The sequence below is a fragment of the Coturnix japonica genome, chromosome 9 (genome assembly GCF_054131305.1).
Source record: "Coturnix japonica strain WE chromosome 9, WE-NBRP24, whole genome shotgun sequence".
Taxonomy (NCBI): Eukaryota; Metazoa; Chordata; class Aves; order Galliformes; family Phasianidae; genus Coturnix; species Coturnix japonica.
The window spans coordinates 8,585,990-8,609,277 of NC_140671.1; the positions used below are offsets into that span (position 1 = coordinate 8,585,990).

Here is a 23,288-nt window from a genome sequence, read left to right on the forward strand (position 1 = left end):
GGTAGCAATATTCTGTCTGCTGACTTCTTGCTGTGTCGAGGAGTGTCTAAAATGGTGCCGCTAAAAACTTCTGCCAGAGCACAGGAGTGCAATTCAGTCAAAACCATTTAATCTTCCCTGTGCTAAACCACCTGCTCTGGGCAGCTGACCCCTCTCCCTGTCCTGCTTGTGACAAGGTGTGTGCTGGAGCGAGCAGATGGCTGGGGAGCAAACAGATCCATGGAAGCATGTAAGGAAATCATGTTGCATCATTGCTAAGGAGCTTGTGCCAGGACTTGGATTTTCTTATTCTGCCTACAGCGGCTTCCCCATTGCCTCCTGCCTCGGCTGGTTTGTGGCCCAGCTCCTGGAACAGTCCTGGAGACCTTCCTCAGCTCTCCAGCTGATCTCTCTGATGGATATCAGCCATGGTACATCGCATCAGTGCAGCACTGTGCCAGAGATCTGTATGTGTAATTACAGCAGTATTCTAATTCCTGCTGCAGTGTATCTAGGTGATTTCTTTTTTTGTTTTTGTCCTGTTGAATTAGAGCAGATACTGCCAAGTTGAGGATTATGGAGACTGAAAGGAACCAATGGAGGGAGTGTGGGAGGAGAACAGGTAGTTTAAACATGTCACTTGTGCACCACAACCCCTAATGCCACCTATCAGATGGTGCTCCTCAACTTCCTAAGCTAAGACACTGCTGTGGGATGGCTCTCATCTGTGTGTTATTAGCCTTGGCAGCCCAGGCAGGATACCTGGAAACAAACAACTTCTTCCTCGCTAAGCCCAAATGGGTTTTGTTACTCAGAGAAAAGCTCTGCGTGCAAAAAACTGGCAGTGTTGGGGTTGTGCCTCATTGATGTGATGCTTTGGTTGTGTCTGCAAGGTGAGGGTGCAGACCTTCACTGTTTGTGGGGGCTGAATGTTTTGATGCAGCTGATGTCAGTGGATGCACCTGGATTTCAAACACTGACCTGAATTCGGGTTATTTTTCAGAAAATCCGGGTTAGTTTTCAGAAATTAATTGCTTTAAAAGCACAGTGTGAGTTTAAGCTCTTGTGGGGATTTGGAATTTCCCAGCACGATCCTCGCTGGCATCCAGGAACAAAGGAGATAAAGATATTAGAGGCCAAGTTTTCAGCACGAGCCTTCTCTTAAGCACTGCTTCAAAACTCAGCTTTACTCGTCGGGATGTGAGACGCCACGTTTATCCACGTGTCTCAAACTACTTTTTGGGAGGATAGAAGACATACTGGCACCTAAAAAGCACCTCAATAGCTTCCATCCTTACTCAGGCTTGCTGAAAGGTTCTTGGATTTAATGTTATTTATGGCAACGCTTGAATGTTACCAGGAAAAAAGAGAGTCCTGCCAGGTCTCCCCACAGAGCAGGAATTTACATGGGGTTATCAGGCTCACCGAGGCTAATCCCTGCTGGCATTATACATCATCTGACAGTTGCCAAGGAGACGGGAATAATCTCAGAGAGACAAGATATGCAAGAAGGGTATTTATGGACCTCTGCCTAACGATGCTGGTGGAATGCACCAAGAAGTGATTATTTGAGTGCCTCTGAAGTATCACCTTCACTGTGCTTGAACGTGGGAGACGTGCTGCTGCAATAGCCCTCAGTCTTCCTATGATATTAAAGCAGCAGCTTGGCCTTCAGGTTTCCAACTCGTCCTGCAAAGGCTTCGTCTGCTGTCATGTGCAGGGTGGGTGGTGCTGAGATGGCTGCCCATCTGCCTGCGCTCTGCAGCGTCAGCAGGCTGTATGGATAAACAAGTCATTACGGCCCGCAGTGCTGACACAGGCTTAATGGAAACCATCCACTGCACGTGCTTGAAATACTAGCAGGTGCCTCCTGCAAATGTCTTCTATGCCAGACAGCGTGAGGGGAAGGGAGAGTGGAAACAGTGTGTGTGTAGATACAGGCAAAGATGTGTGTGTATTCTGGCAGTGGCATCCCAGTGCAACCAGCTCTTTCCTTCTTCCATGTCCTTACAGTGAACCCAGTTGCAGTGAGGCCAGCTGGCATAGGGTGGGGATGCTAACTAACATCATGTGCTGCTTGGTATGTGGATCTGAATGGGCATTTTGCTCAGGCTGGGCTATTTGCCCTGACCTGGAGTTGGCTTATAGCTCTGCTTAGGGAGATTAAGAGAAGCAGGAGAACTAATGTCTTCATTCAAACAAGCTCATGCTGTTAAGAAAGGCTTCTGCACTGCATGTTTCACATAGCAAGATGTTTTCTTAGCAGTGAGAAGGGACAGAGGACCTGGAGCACTGAAACTGCCACCATCCCATGCAGGGCAAACCTCCCCTCCCCAGTGCTGAGGCAAGGCAGTGACCTGTAACAAAGGGGTGAGGGCTGCCTGTCTCCTTCCTTCCTCACAAGCTGAGCTTTTGGGTCTGATACTATTTCTTAATGGACAATTATGGAGGACAGGGAAGAGGAGGGAGGAAAAAAAGGAGTTTCCCAAGTTTTCAACACCTTGATGCAAATGGTTTCCTTAGAAGGAAGGAAGCTCTGAGAGGAAGCCCTCAGCTGACCGGCTGTGCCTGTGGTGCCAGAGTTAATCTCGGTAAGTAGCTCTGAGCTGCTGGGTTGGATAATGCCTGGAATGGAGGAGAGCTCTTTACATGAACTAAATCAATCTGCTAATCCCCTGTGGGTGGGTTCTGAGTTGGTTCAGGTTGTGCAAATCAGTGGTGGCCATCAAGGATATTTCTGCAGTGGCACCCATTCAGAGCAGGGTGCTGACAGAGGGCTCTCATGGTGTCTGTGTTTACTTAGCTTCATAAGCATCAGGGATATGCAATTGCCTCTTGCAGGAAAAAATGATGTTCCCAAGTGTGTATCATTGTCCTCCACTACCCTGTGGGTTGAGCTCATTCCTCCATGCTACAAAAGCAAGCCAGGTGAACCTGAGCGGGTTAAATAGTGGCTTTCTGGGCTGCCTTGCTTTGACTGAGGTGAAACGAGCACCATGCTTGCCTGCAGTTCTGCAGGGTGAGGATGTGCACACACAGCCCCGGTGCTCCAGGGATAAAGCAGCCCCAGGAAGAGGAGATGTTACTGAAATCATCAATTTCATGCACGTTTGCCTTGAGCTTGTCAAGCTTTGAATATTTACCAGTTGTTGAAGCAACAAGCTCTCCCATGCTAAAGTGGGGAGGGAAAGGCCAGCACCATGCTGAAGAACCTGTGCTCCAAGTGAAATACAACATCCAGTAAAGCCCGGGGAAATAAATCTCTCTGGATCAGAGGCAAAAACTACAGCAATCATTTGAGTTAGCAAATCCCCGTGCAGCTTCGCAGCCGATCAATGGACGCTATTTGAAGAACGATCACATAATTCAGAAGAGATGGTAGATTTTGGCAAATGCTCTCATTTGAGGCTTTCTCATTTGGCATCATCTGTGCATAAATCTGCTGGAAAGCGCAGCTCCCCCAGCAGCTGAATCTGCTCAAGAGCTCCTGTTCAAGCAAAGGTTGGAACCTCTCTGAATCCTTCCCTGTTTGCATTTGTTTTGCCCCCCCTCCAATTGCTTCATGCCCACACAGGGTGTTAACATATGTGTGTTCCTAAGCTCTAAGGGTGCTGTGTGGTTTGTGAGCGTTCCTTGGGGCCTCTCTGCCTTTTTCCTTCAATATTCACTAACAGCAGGATGATCTGACCACACACTACTGAGAGGCTTCTCTGTATGGAAGGCCAGTTGCTACCTGTGGAACTCTCACCTCTGGGAAGCTCCTTGCTCCCATCTGTGCTGGAATTGCCTGCCTGCATAGCATGTCTCCATTGCATTGTGGCATCTATTAGAAGCCACATGGAAACACAGAAGCTCAAAATAAGCAGGATTTTGCTAAATGCAGTTCTAAACAAAATGCTTGATGAAGCTCTAGGCTGTTTTGCAAGGGGCCTCTATGATTTCATGGCTAATCAGAGCACCTAACACAGCTCGCAGACCTCCCTTCTGAGCTGTTGTCTACCAGATTACATTTAGGAAAAGCAATCCTACTTAAACAAGAAAAAGGAATTTAAAGACATTCGTTATAATGTGTGCAAAGTTTATAACCTGGAATGGTTCTTTAAAGTCCAAATGTTTGACTGTTTTTTTTCTCTTAGGTAGAGATGGGCAAAGCCTCTGATTATGTTTAGCTCTGGTTCCAGCTGGTAATGCAGTGGCTGGATGCAAACACCTTCAGTGTCCTACTTTCTAGAATATCCTGGAGGAAGTGTTTACAGCAAGTGTGAATAAGCAGAAATACTTCTACAAGGTCTTTGCTGCCCACGTTTCCCTACCTCTGAGCTACTGCATAATGAAGCAGCTCCTGTAAACACTGAGACCTGGGCTCAGACAGGATTTCAGCCACCTGAGATTTTTAGTGCGGTGCAACAGGGGAAGGAAGGATTCATTCAGATTTTTTATTCCGTCTTTGTTTTACGAGGTTGGGCAGTGATAGGACAAGAGGGGGATGGTTTGAAACTGAGACAGGGGAGGTTTAGGTTGGATCTTAGGAGGAAGTTTTTCACCCAGAGGTGGTGACGCACTGGAACAGGTTGCCCAAGGAGGCTGTGGATGCCCCATCCCTGCAGGCATTCAAGGCCAGGCTGGATGTGGCTCTGGGCAGCCTGGGCTGCTGGTTGGTGACCCTGCACACAGCAGGGGGTTGGAGCTGGATGAGCACTGTGGGCCTTTTCAACCCCAGCCACTCTATGGTTCTACGATCTATCAGGTTCAATTGCAGTTCCACATTGCATTCCTGCTTCCAGGTATTCACAGCTCAGTGATGCTACTCATCTGTCAAGGCACAAAGCTGTGCAGAAACCTCTGAGTTCTGCTCTAGAACTACTTGCTAGAGGTGAAGGCAGAAAGTGAGTAGGGCTTGGCTGGAGTACAAGAACAGCATACAGCTGATTGCCAGGTGATAACTGCTTGTACATAGGTGTCACCTGGATGGTGCTCTGGACACTTATTTCAGCTGATGAACCACCTGTGGTGTGAGGATGATGGCTGAGCTCTGGAGGTGCCTCACGGGACCAGTGTCTGCAGCTCCATGTGGGCACCACCAGCCTCCACGGATGGGAGATGAGCTGCAATGAGCTGTGACAAACAACCCTTCCTGCTGCCCTGTGGGCAGGGCTCACTTGAGGGTGAGTGTGCATGGAGCCCAGCCCTGGCAGTCACTCTAGGTAGAGTAGCAGCTAGAAAATCTCCCTGTGGGTGGTGTGGACAACAGGCTGCCTCGGGCTGGGAGATCTCCAGGGTGGTGGTTTTATTTTATCTGTTATTTTTTTGGATAAGCAGCAGCGAGCAGGAAAGGAAATAAAGGGATGAAGTGGTGATGCTGGGGACACGTCCTGGCAGCCAGCCGAGCCCGCAGCCCCCACCTCTCACTGCCTCGGACGTCACCAATGCGTTTCCCTGCGCGTCCTCTGACTGTCACAGCATCACAAGCTGTGGAATCACACCCAGTCGCTGTGGCAACGTCACCTGCTGTGATGTGCTGTGCCATTGCCTAGCAACAAGCAAAGGGTCCCTGTAGATGGCGGGGTGCAGGTCCCTTGTCCTGGGGCTCCACCCAGCCCATGTGTGGATGAATGCTCTCCCTTTTCCCCACAGACAGGGAATATGCTTTTTTAACCTGGGTAATTTTTAACCCTTTCCCTCCAGAGGGCTTTGTGCTGTGGTTTGCTAGCAGTGCGTGCCCTTGTTTCATTCTGCGTACATCCAGAAGAATGGACAGAAGTCCCTTCTGCCTCTGCTTGCTCGTAACCAAAGGACACAGGTGAAAAATCCTGCTTGAAATGGGTAGGTGCAAAACCTCTCAGCAACCTCTGGGAGTGCCTGTTCCCCAGCCTGCTCCTCCTGCCTCGGTGTTTGTTACATCTATCCCCTGCTGGTTCCCAAAGCTCCGGGTGCCCTGAGATGGGGTTAATGGGTGCTGCAGGGTTGGTGAGGTATTTGCTGGGGGTTGAGCCTTTCCTTCTGCCTGGCTCCCTCCATCCAGATGGATAGAACCCCACTATGCAGTGACCTCAAGATGTCTTCGCTACCTTCCAGGGCACTGATTCGTTTCATTGTAGGACTTTGCAGGAGAGGACATGCAGTTGCAGTCACGTCCTATATTTACAGCTTGAGCATAGAAAGCTTCAGTTTTCCAGTCCTGATGTGGCACGAAGCTGAATTATTAACAAGTGCTTTCTGCAAGGGGAGAAGTAGCTGGTAAGAGGAAGCCATTCCTGCCTGCACAGTAATCAGTATTCAGCAGGTGATGGGGGATCTGGTTACGTGCTGTTGGGGTCTGCTGATGCTTCAGAGGGGGCAGGCAGGTGCAGGTGCAGGTGTGGTCAGTGGGACGCTTGCTGCTTTCAGTGTCTGGCTCTAGTTTGTGCTGTCTCTTCTTTGTGTTGAATTTATGCTGTCCAGAGGTGAAGCAGACCAAGGTTTGCTATGCAAGTCTTGGCACACTATCTCCGTTACTGAAGTTTCTGACTTGCAAAGAATTCAGTGTAGTGACTGATTCACACCTTGAAAGGTCACAGTAACTTCTCTTCAGCTTTGCACCACTTGGGGCCCGCTTCTATCTAAAAGATAAACCCCCTGAAGCAGTGCTTGTTTTGAGCCTGGCTTGCCTCCACGCTGAGCATGGAGATTCTCAGTACACCCTGCTGTGCTATAGCAGACAACTCTATAAATGTAAGGCAGCTTGCGTAAAGCATCTGTATGTTAGAAATAAGGAATTAAAGATAAGCTAGCTCATAATGTCATACCTGTGCATCTCTGGCATGGAAAAAGCACCAAATCTTGCCCAAAACACCTGTTAAGTCACTGAAAACAGAGCCATTGTTTTCCCTAAGCATGTTATTGATAATGAGAGATATTTAAAGCACAAGTGATTTGGAAAGGATAGTACCATATATTCAGTCCATTCTTGAATCATAGAGTGGCCTGGGTTGAAAAGGCCCACAATGCTCATCCAGTTCCAACCCCTGCTGTGGGCAGGGTCACCAACCAGCTGCCCAGAGCCACATCCAGCCTGGCCTTGAATGCCTGCAGGGATGGGGCATCCACAGCCTCCTTAGGCAACCCAATCCAACATGCCACCATGTTTCCTTCAGCTCTAAGTGCAGGCAGTGCACCACAAAGCAGGAAATGGAACTCCTTCCCTCGAAATATCACTGAAAGGAATGTTTTGTGGCCAGTGAATGCAAAGTCCTTTGGAGACTTTGAGGGCTGGCTGGTTACTACCTTTCTTTACCAAAGGGACTGCCTGAAACGCCTCATTCTTTGTAGCAGTGTGTTGGCACTGGATGCTGAGAGAATATAAGAAGTTGGTGATTGAGGGTCCCTCTGAGGAATGCTGCAGTGCTCCTCTCTAAACAAAGAGCTGTTTCAGTGGTGCAAGATGACACTCTGCTTCCTGCTGCTGCAAAGAGACTTTCATTGCAAAAACTACCTGAGCCTGATGTTGTGAGATTCCTGCTTTGTACTCAGTGTACCAGAAAAGAAACCCAGCAGAACCAGGCAGGATGCATCCTTGCCTGAGTTGCATGCAGCAAACAGCTCCTGGAGCTCAGGGCTGGTAGCAGGAAGTGTGTGGGAATGCCATCTGGTGAAACTCCTTAGAAACAGTGTGAAATTCTTTTTTTTCCCTCATTCACTTCCTGACAAAGTAGTAATATGTTGCCTCAATATAGACAAACGGCTGCTTGTTGTTGTTATTTATATTAGTAGCTCCTGGAAGCCCTAAGGTGGGAGCAGCGCTCTTGCTGTGGTTGCTGCTGTAAGTGCATGGAAGAGGAAACCTCTCACTATGTGGCTTCCTACCTCCATTCCCCCATTTATAACTTAAAAAGATAAGGATTTTATTTCTTTCTTCCAAACAGGGAACTGAAACAGATGGGAGAGAGTGGAGAAGTTGGAAAGAAAACAATCTCCAAGCCATGGCTTTCTTGGTGGGCTGTGCTTCGCCTCCTGTACCCTGTGTGTCTGTGGGGAGCAGTACATACCTTGGTGTGCAAGCTCTGCAGCTCAGCGTTTTGCTTGGTATGGTTACTTGCTTTGCTATACTGAAGCAGGGGGAGGGAAATCTGGTCACACAGGAGGGATTGCAATCATTACTTAGAAAATTAAGAAATAAGGTTACTGTGAAGATCTTAAACTTTATCTTCAGTATCTGACTCGTGTCTTTTACCATGAGCTCCCAGCCTTACCTCATCTTCGTACTGTTTAATGCTGTTAGAACTCTGACTGGTTTCTCTGTTCAGTGTGGTTCTTTGCTTCTAGTAGAAGGCTATATTGCAAGAAGAGGCAAAGTTCCTTGCAGCTGACTCACTACTATTAGGTAGGTAAAGTTCTCCTGTATCATCATCTCATCCGGAGACCCCCAGTCATTTTTCAGACCTGATTGTAGCCTCTTGGCAACTCTAAGGCATGACAGCTACCCCCAGTTCTAGAGACTGCAACAGTCTCTAAATCTCTAACACTGAGTTTTCCTTAGCAGTCTATGCCAGCATCAAGGATGGATTTTTCAGTCCCATGGTTTAATTGCAAGCCAGAGCTTCCTAGGTCCCTTTGCTATCTGTGTGTGGGAGTGTGCGCTCAGCTGGGTAGCAATTGTGCCAGGTTTATACTGGAAAAAAGCATGTGGTTGAATTGGCCCTTCATCTCTGGGTAAGGCAGTGTGAATAAGAAGGAAACCTAAGGCTTAATTAGTAAAAGAGTAAGACAGCAGGAAGGAGGAGGGTCAGGAGACAGTGGATGCTGCCTGGCTCTAAGGTAGAAGCTTGGAACCCCCAAGGAAGCAAGCAGGACGGTGTGGGCTGGTAGGCTGTGAGGCTCAGACCATCACTTGATGTACAGAGTCTGGTGCCAAGGGAATGCCTTTCCCAGAGGGATGTTCAACTATTGTGAAACTGGGCCATGAGGTGTTAATTGCTAATCTGTAGAAATTAAATTTTAAAGAGCCAGCGTCTATTTAGCATAGAATGACTCATATCAGAGAGCAACATTTCCTTGTCGTTCTGTGAGTGAAACCTCTAGTAGGGCACTCAGTGACAGATGGGGGTAGAGCTGAGGCTCTGAACGAAGCAACAAAGTTGATTAATCAGAGGTTCAGGCTGTGATTACCAGTTTCCCATACAATGCAGTAATCAAGGGCTGAGATATACAAAAGCCTCAACCAAAGCCTTGACTGAGCAAAAGACCGCTCCTGAGCTGGCTTTGGTTTGTTTACATTTTTGTGACTCTAGGAAAGCTGTTTGCACACCTACTATGTCATTGTCTATATCTGAGTTATTGGTAAGTCTTCACCAGGTGACAAAGCCACTGAGTGGTGAATCTTGGCCAGGAAGCCTCAGCAAGAGTAAGCTGCTTCCTCTGCTCATCTGAGCATTGCAGAACAACTGTCCCCTGCACAAAGCTGGGGGCAGGGAGGGGCTGGAGCAGCAAGGTCAGTGCCAAGGAGCCCTTTTTTTTCCTGAGATGGGGTAATTCTGAAGTAGGAGGATTATTTCTGGCAGTAATAGGGAGCTGAGGGAACAAAACCCATACGTTGACACTGCTGGTAGACCTAAGTTGCTGAATCCTTCGCACAAGGCTTTACTGAGCATCTGGGCTGTGAGAGGTGCCTGTGGCACAAGTGTCAACTGAGGATAATCCCATCCAGTTTAAAGCCCAAAGCAAGCTGTTTGGTTTTCCTTTCCTACCTTCTAGACTGTCTTTATTACCTGCTTACAACTGGGACCATGACAGATCTGGCATCTCCTAGTCAGCAATGGAAATAATGCATTCACAGAAAACCCCTGAGGGCCACCAAATCTAATGACAGCCACCTCTTTGGCCTCAGGTAATAAATCTGACATAACACAGGAAATCTGCTAGGGCATGGATAGAACCTCTTATCTACATTGCATGTGAGATGCTCTGCCCACAGGGGAGGTGGAAGTTCCTCTCTGGCTCATCTGTTACACTTGGGAGATACTGCTTTAAAAACAGTGGTAAACTTAGCAGCTCTACTAAACTAAGGAAGGGTGTTTTATTCCTATTCTTTTTCCTTTTTTAACGCTGATGAATCTGCAGACTAATTGACTTTCCTCAGGACTTGACAGGAATGATTTCTTTTCAAGTTCCAGTACAAACTATTTTACTGATGACCTCTTCTAGAGGCACAGGAAAGCAGCACATCCAGACTGAGCAGAGACGAGGGAAAAGGCCTTTATTCTTGGCCCATTTCAGTCTTCTGTCCTAGTGTTGCAACTGAACTACTGACCTGATCCCTCAAAGTATATCCTTGCCAACTCCAGAGACCTATCTCTGACTGAACCTGGTCTGAAATATACTCTCTTGCCCTTGGATGGACCTCTTCAGCATGAATTTGGTGCATGTTTTTGTTCTATTTTGGGGGTGTGCAACCGGTGAGAAAATGCTTTCCTCTGCTGTAGTAACGGTGTTTCCAAGCAGTTAAGATTATGATTTGTCCCATCCAATAGGGAGAAAAAGACAAGATTCTTAATTCTAAAAGACAGGCCAGCATCTGGGGGGGAGGCAGCAACTTGTTAAGTCTTTTGCTGTCAGGACAAAACCTGCACTGGAAAGAGTCAGTCAATTAGGCTGATTTGTAGCAGCCTTACTCCAAATCCTCTTCCACCCAGAGGCTGAGCTCTTTGCTGAAACATTCCAAGGAGTTTCAGTAGGTTCTCAGATGTTCACACATCACATTATTTGCAGGGACACCATCGTGGTATATTCAGTTTAATAGCTTTATAGTCAATGGCTGTTGACTATAAATGGAGGTCAGCAAAGAGCCTTTCACCTCCCCGGCCCCGCCACAGATGTGCTTTCTTTCTTGCATTTCATGTTTGCCCAGCCTATTCATAAATGAGGAACAGATTTGCCAGCTCAGATTGAGATACAAAGAGCTGAGAAAGGGACCTGTGTGATAAATGACTGTTCAACCCACACAGCACAATGTTATGCCAATGCTCACTCACCCTGCTGAGCTGGTCCAGAAGTCTTTGGTTCTGTTCGGAGAGTTCCTGGACAGCCCGTGTCTTCTCACGGTCAGCTTCCCGCAGGTGAACCTGCTGCCTCTCCAGCTCGTCCTGCAGCTGCTTCACGTCGCTTTCCAGCTCAGACACCCTTCCTTCCCATTCTCCTTCCTTGTTCTCAAACCGCCTCCGCAGTTCGTGCTTCTCTTGTTCCAGGTGCTGTAGGTAACAGGGAGGAGGGAGAAGAGGTTAGGAAGGGAGGAAAAAAGTGAGCGCTGCCTCCTCCTGCCCCCTCATGTTCTGCACTGAGTCCTTTGGTGCAGGAAGGAGAATGGTAGTAGAGCCTGGTGGTGTGTGGAGGTGGCAGTCCCAGCCACGTCAGGACAGGTCACAGGCACTAAGTTTGCTTCTTGTTTCCAGCAGTCGGCCTGTCCTTGGCCTCTGCAGATCAGCACATTGAATTTTTACTGAAATAACTGCCAAAAGAGCAATGCAGGCTGCGTGGCAATAGGTGGAAAATATGGGTCAGGCAGGCCAATTGATTAGCGGAGCCTGGCTAATTCCAAAGCAGTATTTCATGGGCAGTGGGAGAATTCTTTTAAAGGCTGCCTTTATAGCCAGAATTACACAAACTGTACCCTTCGTGCTGATGAGGAAGCTAGATGAGGCATCTTTCTTGTCATTAGGGTCTTATGAACAACAGTTGAATCATCTGTCCATTTGCTCTTTCTATTCCTGACCTAATTAGTTGCCTGGTGATTTGAGAGTCCACAGTAACTCCATTGTTTGCTGCAGTCCCCTCTGGGGTGGCAGTGGGTGCACTGAAGTAGCTTCTCTAGAGGTGACACGTGCACATTCCAGGCTCAGGTCTTTCAGAAACAACCCCTCAGTTCTGGAAACTGCTCTGCTTAGGGCTGGTTGCAAAATGAGGGACAGCGTGAACCTGGTGGAACTTTGAGATGCCTTACAGGCTCCGTTAAATGAGGGCTTGACTGATACAGAGCTGCAAATTAGGTCAAAATAGATTTGTTGTGCCCGTTTGAAAGAATCTCTGCTCTGAAAACCTGAGCTCGGATTTCCCCTGGTGCCTGAAACCACGTGCATACTTGTAGAGCAGTGGCAGACTGGGACGTGGCCACGTCCTAAGATTAGCAGGGAAACCTGAAAAGCAGGAGCCATCTCCTTGCTGTTTGTTTTCTGTCCCCCATCATAACCTGCTGCTGCTCTCTACCAGATTCAGAGCCTTTTAGGAACATGTCTCAGCAAAGAACAGAAAGCTGCTGGGCCCAGCGCTGGCAGCGTTTTTCCCAGGTTATCATCCCCCAGTGAGCAATCCCCTATGACGCTTACGTTAGGAAGGGAGAATAAACCTGCTAGGAGGGAAAGAAAATTGCACTGCATTTATGTGAAGTGGCTCTTTATTGCTTGTTAGGAACATGGGCTGTGAGGTGGCTGTTTCCCCTGGGTGCCTCCTGCTGATGACACACAGCCTGCCTGCCTTGCAGGGTCTGTCACCTTCCTGGGCAGGAATGAATGTCAGAGCTCTGCACTGCCCCAGCAGCCCTCTGGCCTGTGTTATCACTGATGTTCCAACCCTCTTGCTCTGCAGAAGATGCTGTATTATCTCTTTCTGGATCTCGTCCCTAAATCTTCTATGTGCTCTTCAGCACAGCGTAGCAATGCCCTGCTTGTAACCCTCCCAATCCTTCTGCAAATCCAGGACTTTCTGGAAAACCTTCAGATGCCAGGAGTAAAAACAAAGCTGAGTGTTTCCCAGTGTTTCCAGATGCTGAAGGAATGAGCACCCCTTGCAAATACACAGCATCACAATCATCATTTTTAATGCACTAAGTAGGCAGATCCTAATGCAAGGCCCATGGCAACTAAGGGTGGCTGGAGCAGCCACAATTCTGCTTTCAGCAGTGCACTAACAGCGCTGTGTTTCACAGCTCTGTCTCTCTCTCTCACTGCTAGGCAACGTTGAGAAAGATCCAGGGCCTTCTCTAAATGGAAGGTGAAACTTCAACCTGCCGAGGAGCCAGCAGTGCAGCTGAAGCCCCTCAGCGCCCACAGACATACCCATGTGTGATTTAGAAGCCATCAATGAGCCTTGCCAGTCATTTACACACCACTTCAGAGCCTTAGTGCAAAGGAAAAGCCACACCGCACATAGCATCCAGCTCCTGCACTCAGAGAACCACCAGGGGTGGAGTAGAACTCTACTCATCCAATCCAACCATCCCTCCACTGCCAACATCACCCTATTAAACCATGTCCTTTAGCACAACAAGTGTTTCTTGATCACCTCCAGGACCAACAACCCAACCCCTTCCCTGGGCAGCCCTATCCAGTGCCTGACCGCTCTTTTGGAGCAGGTATTTTTCCTAACATCCAGCCTCAAAAAGCTGGGATGAGACAAGCATTTCTGCACCAACAGAACAAGATACGAAACATCTCAACCACTCACAGAGGATAAATCTGGGATCACAGATCAGAGTTTATTACAGGACTTCAGCTGTATGTTTAGAAATGAACTCAAATTCAGAGTTCTAAGTGAAACCAGAGTAGGCGTGTGTGGTAGGAACATTGAGCCACACCTGCAAAGCCAGAATCCATTTGGCCAACAGCAGCTGTCTCTGCCCTACGTGTGCACTGCCCCAGGGAACAAAGCTAACATAGGAATTAGAGATGTTTCTCACCAATGTGGTGATAACTCTGCACAAGCAGAGTGTTGAGGCAAGGTATCAGAAGAGCAGGCCAGCGTGCTGGCTGCCTGGAAATGGAGAGGCTTCACTGGGTTCCCATAGCCAGCTTGGGGCTGCTGACTGGGGGGAAATCTCTCCTCCTACGTCACTATAGCAGAGCAATTGTCACCAAGGATTTCATTTGAGACTTTGCTTTTGGCTATCAGAGAGTTCTCAGTGTAGGGAGGGAGGTAAAAGATGCCAGTCTTTCCTCCCCATTCCTCCAAGAGGGAGAAGCTTACTGTGAAATTCAGTTCACTTCAATGGCAACAGGAAGAGACTGGCTTTTAATCTTCAGGAACAAGGATGACAAGGCTTGTGTTGTAGAAAATTACTGTTCAAGTTTGTGTGGGCCAAGAGCACAGCCTCAGACCTGACAAACCCAGCAGGAAAAAACAACCTGGCCCTAAAGCAGAGAACTGCCATCAGATGCTGCTATCGGAGGCATCACCTGAAAAACCAGAATCTGTCATTCAACCGGAAAGTTGGAGCAATAGCAGCGGGATGAAAAATGCAAACAATTGGCAGCATTTCCTTTCCTTCACCTCCCAAATGGGTCCATAAAAGTGGAGGTAAACACTTGGGGAATGTTACTTTAAGCACTGTATAAAGCCTGAGCTTTCCCCCCTCTCCTTTTCAGCTTTACATTCTGCAGACAGCAGCGTTTGAGACCCCCAGACTCACAAAGGGGCAGCCCAGGAAGTGCCCCACGTTGTGCATCTCTCTTGGATGATAGGAAAGGTTTTACTCCAACTCGCAGGGAGTCCACGTCAGCACGATGCCACAGACGTCTGTTCCTGCTCCAAGACCAGCCCAAAAACATTCACCCCACAAATCGTCATGCTCTGAGAAATTCTGAGCTGACAAATAGCGCTGCTAAGTAACAACTTGGGCTAATGTCACCTTCAGGATTGCTTCTAACCCAACAGCAAACACAGAGAGAGCTGCCTGCAAAGAGGAAGGGAGCAGCTACGGTGAAGTGCTGAGTTTAATAACAGGGAGGAAATGCTCCGTTTGGGAAGAAAAAGGTCTGAGAACAAAGGCTGTGCAGTAATTCCATGAATCCAACAGTGCTCGTGGGGGGTAAATCCACCAGGAATGAACACAGGGATAGGTAGGAGTGCACAAAGAATCGGCCTAGGGCCGGTACTTGAAATCTGGGTGTTAACCGAGCATTGTTCAGACTCTCCCCTGGAAGGTGAGAAGCACCCAGGAGCTGTGCTGCTCACACAGAGAAGGAACTCTGCAAGAATATCTCTGAACAGAAGGTAGTTGTACACAGTTGTGCGAGAGGGTTGATCTGAAGGAAGCTGCCTACACGACTCTTATTCTCTGTTAATAACTCCATCTCAGCCTTAAAAATCAATACGTGACTCGATGCGCCGGGCTCCCGGCAAACGGCTCTGAGATACCTGTAGGTATTTTTCAGGGCGACCAGCAAGCAGAAACCTGTCAGTGGGGCTTATCTCCTGCCATGCCTAAAGCCTCAGCTGCGGGTGCTTAAGCAGAAGGCTCCCAAACGCTCCGTGCCTCGGTGTCAATGTAACTTACGATGCAATTCTGCCGCGATCCCTGCAGGGTTCACGTCTCCCCGCCCGGGTGGGACGCGGGGCAGAGCAGCACCCGGGGCCTCCCGAACGAGGCTCGCAGCCCGTCCTCAGGCCCGCACGGCAGCCGGGGAGAGGGAACGGCAGCACCCCAGGCCTAGGAAGGGGGGGGTGGTTTCCACCCTTTCTTCTCTATCGCGGCCGCGCCCGGGTTCGGCAGGGAAAGAGAGCGAAGCCCCGGGGCTCCCGGGGAACGCGGCCCCGAGCGGGGGCCGTGCGGAGCGCTGCGGGCCGGCCTCACCTCCAGCTTGTCGGTGAGCTCCTTGTGCATCCTCTCGTACTGACGGCTCATGTCCTGGTTGCGCTCCAGCAGCGCCTTGCCCAGCCGCGCCGCCAGCACCAGGTCCTTCTCCTTCTGCCGGATCAGCGACAGCAGCTCGGGGTCGCGGGCGGCGGCGGCGGGCGGCGGCTCCGGCGGTTCCCCGGCGGCGGCCAGCAGCGCCAGCTCCTCCTCCAGGGCCAGCTCCAGGGCGGCGGCCCCGGCGGCGGCGGCGGCGGCGGCGGGCGGCTCCATGCCGCCGGCGCTGTCCGCCTCCGCCGGTGCTGACCCGGCGGCGGGCAGGCGCGGGCACGGCGCCGACATGGCCCTGCGCGCCGCCGCCGCCGCTCCGCTGCGCCCCCCGCGCCCGGCCCGCGGCTGCGGCTGCTGGGCGGGGAGCGCCGCCGCCCCCGGCCGCCGCCCCCCGGAGCCGCGCCCCGCGCTCAGCGCCCCGGGCCGGCCCCGCGGACGCGGCGTGGCGGTGGCGGTGGCGGTGGCGGTGGCTGCCGGCGGCCGGAGCGCTGCGTGCGGCTGAGCCGTGTGCGCGTGTCCCCGTGCACGATCGGCTCCCGTTGGTTGAGCCGCGGGACCGGGACAAAAATCCCCCCGAAACGCTGGGCTGGCGTGAAAGGCCCCAAAAGGGAGCGGGGCGCTGGGATGGGGCATAGCGCTCCCTTCCTACTCGCCGCCCTCTCCTTCAGAACCTGCCTGGTTCTCTGAGGGCGGCTCTCAATACCTTTTTACTCCGTAGCTCGCACCTGGAGAGCTGACTACAGCTTCCAGCAGCCATTGGGGCTCGCTTTCGTTTTCTGATTGTTTCGGATATTCCCGGATAACGTTTGTCTTAAGAGCGGCTTCAGTGAACGTTGGGAGTTGTAGTCATCGGCACTTGTGTCTCTGGGAAGAGCCTTTACCAGGGGCAGGATTTCCAGCTAATCCCAGTCCGTGGAATTGGTTCTTTATTTTGGTGGGGGAGGGTTCATGATTCGTTTATTAATGTGTTTATTTGGCTTCATGCCCCTTTAGATCTGGACATCACTTTCCTCCTTGCCACAAGAGGGGATGCTGAGGCAGAGTGCAGCAGGGTCAGCTCAGATGGTGCTCCCTCACTTCCTCGTGGTGCTTTAATTTCAAAGCAAGTGATTGAACCAAAGTATTTTAAACACAACTTGTGCTTTTGACTTCCAGAAGCCTGCAGGAGTAAATGTCAGACTTAGAGCTTTTATTTCCAGACCCTGCTTCTATGGGGTTCGTTCTCCTATAGGCATCTCACTTAGGCTGTGTCCATCCCTGTGCAGCTGCCCCAGCACATCGGTCCCCAGCAGCTCTCTGGCTGGGACAGCTGATGGCTGATGCAGCTTTCTGGCATTGCTGGCTGCTGCCTCGTGACAGAGCCGGGACACTGGAGAGCTGCTGATTATTCACAACGAGCAGAGCATGAATTGTGGCAATGCCCATCTTCCTCCGGCCATCTGCCACCAGGAGGTGGGTTTTGTTGGGGATGTGCCCCAGGAGCCCAGGTAGGAGGACTCGTTGATAGGTGGCCCCTGTTCTGGCATTGGTGTTTTTGTGATGCAAACGTCTGCTCTACTGAAACCCAGGGGAGATGCAGCGCCTCGTGCCATGCTCCTGCCAGCACCTGTCCTGCAGTGATAACTGTTGGCCATCAGGACCCTGATTTCTTTTGCACTGGTGACCCAGAAGTGATTCCTCCTTTATCTCATGGCAATTCCCCAGGCACCAGTTTTTCCAGACCTTTTGTCCTTGCAATCAGCTGGGGCCTATATTGCCAAAGAAGTGGGATTTGCCATAAGGGGGGATGGCTCCAACGGCTTTTACAAGCAGCCCCTGGCCTGACGCGGGAACCAGGCTGCCACAGATTTGTTCATCACTGTTTAAACAGGAGGGAGATTAATGATTAAACTGATTGTGAGCACCTTCTGCTGGAAGTGCCTACTACAGCAAACCAAGCCTGGTGTGATTAATGAAATCCATTGTGGCCTTAGCGTTCATCTCTAATGCTTCTTTCGGTGTATAAAACAAAAAGAGATTATATCGAGATGGTTTTAATCCCTCAGACAAAGCCCAAAACAAACCCCAGAGCTGCATCTGTTTGGATGGGGAGGGAAAAATGCTGTTGCTTGACGGAGGAGATGTAAATCAGTGCTATGTATCGCAGATATGGCACTATGTCTCTGCCCATAGGCACCTGACTGCAGTTGCTGCTTCCCTTCCCCTAGATGGGCTCCGATATGTCCTTGAAGAATTACAGCCAACAAAAAAAAGGGCTGATAATAGCACAGACCCTTTCTGGGAACCCATAAGGATGGGCTGATTCAAGTATGCAGAGAACTGAGAGCAAGTACTGGTACAAGTGCTGTAATCACATCAGAAGTATGTGTGGCATCTCACCAGGATGGGTGGCCTTCCCAGTGGAGTCAGGAAATGAGGGTGAAGATAAAATAGTGGTATGAGAGAGCAGTGTAAGGTTGTTTATGAGAGAAGTGATCATTGTTTTCCTGCTCAGGTGAGGACCTGCAGAAGCAAGTAGCAAGAGTTAGTCTGACTTGGACAGGGATAAGGGGCACGTATGGGAACTGCTGAATCATGACATGAAGCACTTATGGAGCACCTGGGGAAAGGACCCAGTCAGCCCTGGGAGCACAGGTGAAGGCAATGCAACTGAGTGAGTGATAGGAAGGGGTTGAGCCTGGCTGTGCCTCTCTTAGACCCCACTGAAGATATGACTGCTCCTGGGGAAGGATCTCTGGTTCGAGATCTCTCCCTTGTAGGGTTTTACCACTGAGCCTGGATCTTCAGAGATGGGTGAGCACCTTTCCATTCATACTGTTCCCTCTGTTATTATACCTTCTGTACTGCCATTCTGCCGTGTTGATCTTTCTGATTGTTCTTAAGTAGTTTCCCCTTCTTGCTTTTCCCCATCTTGTGATCACCCAGCTCAGAAAATAAGCCATGAGAAGGGTTGGAGTACTCACCTAAAGGAGCCACTCAGGGCAGTTTGCTTTGTTGGATGGGTTCTGAAAGGATTGAGATGCTGAAATGGACAATCCAATTTAAGCAGCAGATATAGCCATGTGTGTTGTCCTTCCCACAGGGTCGAGGAGAGGTGAGCTCAAAGCTGTGCAAGCACTTCAAGCCCAGTGTCAAGTGCACTGTTAGAAATGGTGCCTTGAAATGAGTGCTCTGCCTTCCAGGGATTCCACTGTTGGGTCTCTCCACAAAGCAGGTGTAACAGAGGGTCTGGATCTCTCATGGCTGTGTGAGTGAAGCAGGACAGATCATTTTGAGTACATCAGAAAAGCTACAAATGCAATAAAGGCCCGAGTGCTTCCACTTGGGCTGTGAGGGCAGCAGGCAGAAATGGAGCGCTGCAGGGAGTCACCCTCTCTTATTTAGAGGAAGGAGTCTGAAAGATGTGTTACAGGAAGGCAGGTTGCTGTCCTGTGCTTTTACAGCTACCTGTGATGGGAGAGGAATTCCCATCAGCATCCTTAATCTTCCAGCTGGGGGCTGACAGTCCTGCAGGGAGGACAGCACACGCTCTCAGGTTTGCTTTGCTGCTCTCTCTCATATCAGTTTGAGTGATTAATTGCTTGATTTTTCTCTTTGCTTTGCCATGTTTTCTTTCTGACAGAAGTTTGGAGTTATTCTGGTGTTTCACATCCGTACACGCTGAGGTGCTTTCCATGTTGCTCAGCCTCCTGCTGCTGTAAGATGGGCAGCAAGAGGTGCAAGCAGGCAAGGAGAGTTTGCTCAGAGGTTGCAGTTACCAAGATGAATAATTGAAAGCAAAACGTGTCTTGCTTTCAAAGCAGTCCAGAACTGCAAAGCCAGAAATAAGAATCCTGTGCGACCTTTCTTCCTCTTTGCTTCTCTAACATCCAAAGCTGTGTGGTCTGTGTGTGCCCAGGTTCTCCCTGGTGTCAGGGATGAGAAATACAAGGTGGGAAAGTGATTGGTAGAGTCTGGCGAGGGAGAAGAGGATGGAAACTTTTGGTTTAACAGAAGGGAGAAGAAAGCTGTTCTGGGTGTTAGCCAAGCAATGTGCAGTAAAACAGAAGACCATCCTGATTCTTCCCAAGACGCCAGGTCCCCAAAGAGTTCCCAACAAGCTTGTTTCCCATGGTTATCAACATTACGTCATTAAGAACAGAAAAAGCACTGACACCGAGGTGACTCATAACACTGAAGTTGGGAGAAAAATCTCTTGATTGCTTAAGGGTATAAAAACATGGCCTGAGTGACTCAGTACTGCCTAAGGACAGAGCTGACACCTGGCTGTGCTCACCCCGCTGCCAAGCAGTAAGGAACAAGGGATGCAAAGGGAAAAGAATAGGATAATGGATTGAACTTGTTGTGCGGCACCTATGAGCATTGTGCCAAGGCATCTATAAGTTAGGGATATAAATACATTTTGCTGTAGCTTTTAGTCACCATTTCAGGTGTGAATGTTGGAAGCATGCCATAGCCATCTCTCCAGACCAAAGCAGACAGAAGCTCTGCACACAAGTAGAGCTCTTACAGAGCTGGTGGAGTCATGCAGCCAGTATTTCAGGCCAACCTGAATTGATAGGGGTACCAGTCTGGCAGTTTGACTTGGTTTTGCTCCTGATCCCAATGGGCCAGGTGACATATGTGCCACTGTGCACCTAGGCTCCTTCTTGACTTAACTACATCTCACTGAGGCGGGGGGGAAACTGTTGTAGCAGGTGGGAAAGTTTGCTCCAGGCACACTCTGGGCATAGAGAGAGTCCAAGTGAGATGTTCTTGCTTGCATTTCTTCGTAGGAATCCTTTAGGTCCTAACATTACCTTCAGTGGTGTTGGCTACCGTACAGTTTTGCAACCATTAAATGATTAGGTGTGACTTCATGCTTTGTTGTGGGGGGGAAAAATATTTCTTTAGGACCATCTTGTTCTGCTTCTTATGTATATGCTGTGATTTGTAGTGATTCATGAATGAACAATGATCTTTGATCCAGCATCTTTAGACCATTATGGAGCGTGTTGACATGGAGCAATCTTTGCTGTAACACAACCTCCTCACTCACTGTTGTGGTCAATCCTTACATGACAACGGCAGTTCTACCAGGTGTTTGTGCTTTACTGAACAACTATGTTGTTATGGAAACTGGTGCTCTATATGTTACCTGAAGAGAGGCCTGATTCATTTCTTGGGACCAAGAAGTTAGCAAGAAAAAGCACTGGCTCTATGGGTCATTGGCTACTTGGTGTCAATGGCAATGCTATAGCATCTTGTGCAAGATATGACCAGGTGTCCCTCACAGCAAGTGTGTGTGGCAGTGGTTGTGCCCAGCTGGAGATGAGCTGGTTCTCATGCATGTTTATGCGACCCTTGCCAGGTATGGAGATCACTGAGTGCCATGCACAGGGCTCACGAGCTCTTACAAATGTGCCCTGGCTTTGCTGTGGCAGGAAGGATGTGTCCTTTGGCCTTTGATGTTGACTTGTGGGGGAATGGAGACTGAGAGATGTTGATAATGTGATCTGAGAACCTTTAGCTCCTGTTCAATCACTTACACTTTTCAGACAGACTGAGTGTGCTGGTTTCTTACCTTAAAGTAAAGGAATGAGCAGCATTGAGGGGGTTTTGGTTTGGGGAGTTTTGTCCAAAGAAACCAACCTACCCTTCTGTCTGAATCCTCTTATTTGCTAATCCCAAGCATGGAACTTCTCAAGGCCTGAGCTGTCACCTCATTAGGAGCCAGGCAGTCCTGCCTGGGTGGAGGCAGTGCAGAAGCTCTCAGAGAAAGCTTTTGCAGCCCTCATTACCTATGAGAGGAGAAGCTTTTCGTTTCCAGAGCTGTTTCTTCAGCTCTTTTCAGCAGCATGAACTATGATAAACATGTGGGCGGAAAACCACTGAACAGAAGTAATTAAGTGGCTCCTGGTTAGCTGGAGCTCACTCTACATGGTTGAGGGAACCCGCATTAGTGTGAGTCAGGGAATGCTATTCCCCAGCATCCTTCTCCCTTTTAATACTTTCAAACCGTGGTTACTTCTCTTTCTTTTAAGCTGATTATTGAAAAGGCCATTCTGTGATTCTGTTACCTTGTATGTATCATCCTAAGGCCATAGGTAAATGCCCTTTTTGGCATCAGGACACAGAGCATGGGCAGGGGTGAGATTTCTGTGTGTGTGTTCTGGTCATGGGATGATACATGGAAATATTCCTTCTTTTCATCTTGCCCATATCAGTTCAAGCTGGAAAAGCCATATATTGCTTCTTAATGTTGTATAAATACTGGATTACTTTGCAGCAATTACTAAATGCTACCTCACAAGAAATGGAGCGTTCTGTAATGAAATGGGTGTTCAGAAAGAAACCAACGCAGGAAAAGAAGAGACCTCTCCTCCCCTTGGCTCCAAAGGGCAGCTGGAAATGTCCATCTTTCCTCTGTCAGTCTGGGCATAGAGTAACTACAAGAGCTAGGAAAAGAGCTTCCAGTCAATCACTTGCTTCCCAGTCTGATAAATGGGGGTTGATTTGGGTGTTGTCATCATTCTTTCTCCAGAAATACTCCATTCATAATCTCTCCAGAAAAACACAACTCCAGTTACTGGAATCCCCTTCACTTTACCACCTTTCTGCCTCACTGAATGGAGAGATGCCAGACTGGCATGTACCTCTCCGGGGCCTGCTGCCCACATAGCAGGTAGCACATTCCAACTCAGAACAGCAGAGTAAGAGTTTGTAAGAGTGCAGGTCAGCTTGGGCTGGCAGGAAAAGAGGTTTGTTTTCTTTGCATGTTGCTGTATGAGAACATTTTTACAATGAAATGAAGCTCGGTGTGAGTAATTTCCATTTTAAGCTCATATTTATGTGCAGGATTGCAAGAGGGGAAAAAGTGTTGCCAAATAATAGCTGAGACGTATCATTGAATTATGGATATTGGTTTCTGTTTAATTACTTGCAGACTGCACCATCCTTCTGGAAAGTGAACTGCAGGATTTCCCGTAGCACCGTTCAGCTCCCCTGCATCTGGCAAATGTCATTCTTTGGGATCAAAAAGGAAACTATTTTCCATCATTTCCACTGCTCAAAAGAAAAGGAGGAGAAAAAAACCCATCTTTTCTCCCTATGTGATACTTTGCATCACTAAGAGGAGCATAACTTTGAAAGCTTTCTCATTTTTCTGCTCTACTGTTAGTGCAGGAACTCTGCAAAACCCTGCGCTAATCCAGGGGCCACTGCCTTATAGTGGCATTAAAAATGAATTAATAGGGATGCTGTGAGTGCTTTAGGATCTGTTCGTCTCACCTGTGTGCTGCAGCAGTCAGGGGAGCACACTTCAGCATGTGAGGCCAGCAGGACTGAAGTCCCCTTGGCCTGTGTAGTCTGTGAAGTTGCGTTGTTGTGCACGGGGGGATGTCATAGCTCCATCCAAATGTGCCAGTATGACACACTCACACACACTCAAACACACTCATGCTGCCACCAGACTTTTCTGCAAGCTACATTTCGTCATTTTTTGAGATGGACTCCTCGGGGTGAAGGAAGGAAAAGCTGTAAGCACAGCTGAAGTCCAAGGTGTGTGATGCTGACGGCATTAAAAGAGCTGAATGGAACATGAGCTTGAGAGGGGGCTGCAGATTGGAAGAGCTTGAGATCAAAACATAAGAGGAATGGAAAACATGAAAGAGATCAGCCTTGC

At 49.1% G+C, this 23,288-nt stretch overlaps 1 protein-coding gene and 1 long non-coding RNA gene across 4 annotated transcripts in view; one reads left to right on the forward strand and one right to left on the reverse strand.

Annotated features, from left to right (window-relative positions):
* BICDL1 (BICD family like cargo adaptor 1) overlaps positions 1–16,378 on the reverse strand; it is a 41,536-nt gene extending 25,158 nt beyond the window's left edge. For both annotated transcript variants that reach the window (XR_014949180.1, XM_085556161.1), the window contains exons 1-2: positions 15,575–16,378; positions 10,986–11,201 (exon numbers count right to left, since the gene is read on the reverse strand). Coding sequence is in view for 1 of the 2 variants with exons in the window: in XM_085556161.1 (XP_085412287.1) it covers positions 10,986–11,201; positions 15,575–16,258 (900 nt within the window). In the remaining variant the exon portion in view is untranslated. The remainder of the gene's footprint in view (positions 1–10,985; positions 11,202–15,574) is intronic.
* On the forward strand, positions 5,538–13,177 carry LOC107321243 (uncharacterized). Of its 2 annotated transcripts, none has more exons than XR_014949205.1 (3): positions 5,538–5,802; positions 7,881–8,040; positions 12,957–13,177. It is a non-coding gene; the product is annotated as an uncharacterized LOC107321243 (long non-coding RNA). The 2 variants fall into 2 exon arrangements; XR_001558511.3 differs by having other exon boundaries at positions 5,538–5,779.
* Positions 16,379–23,288: the final 6,910 nt, after the last annotated feature.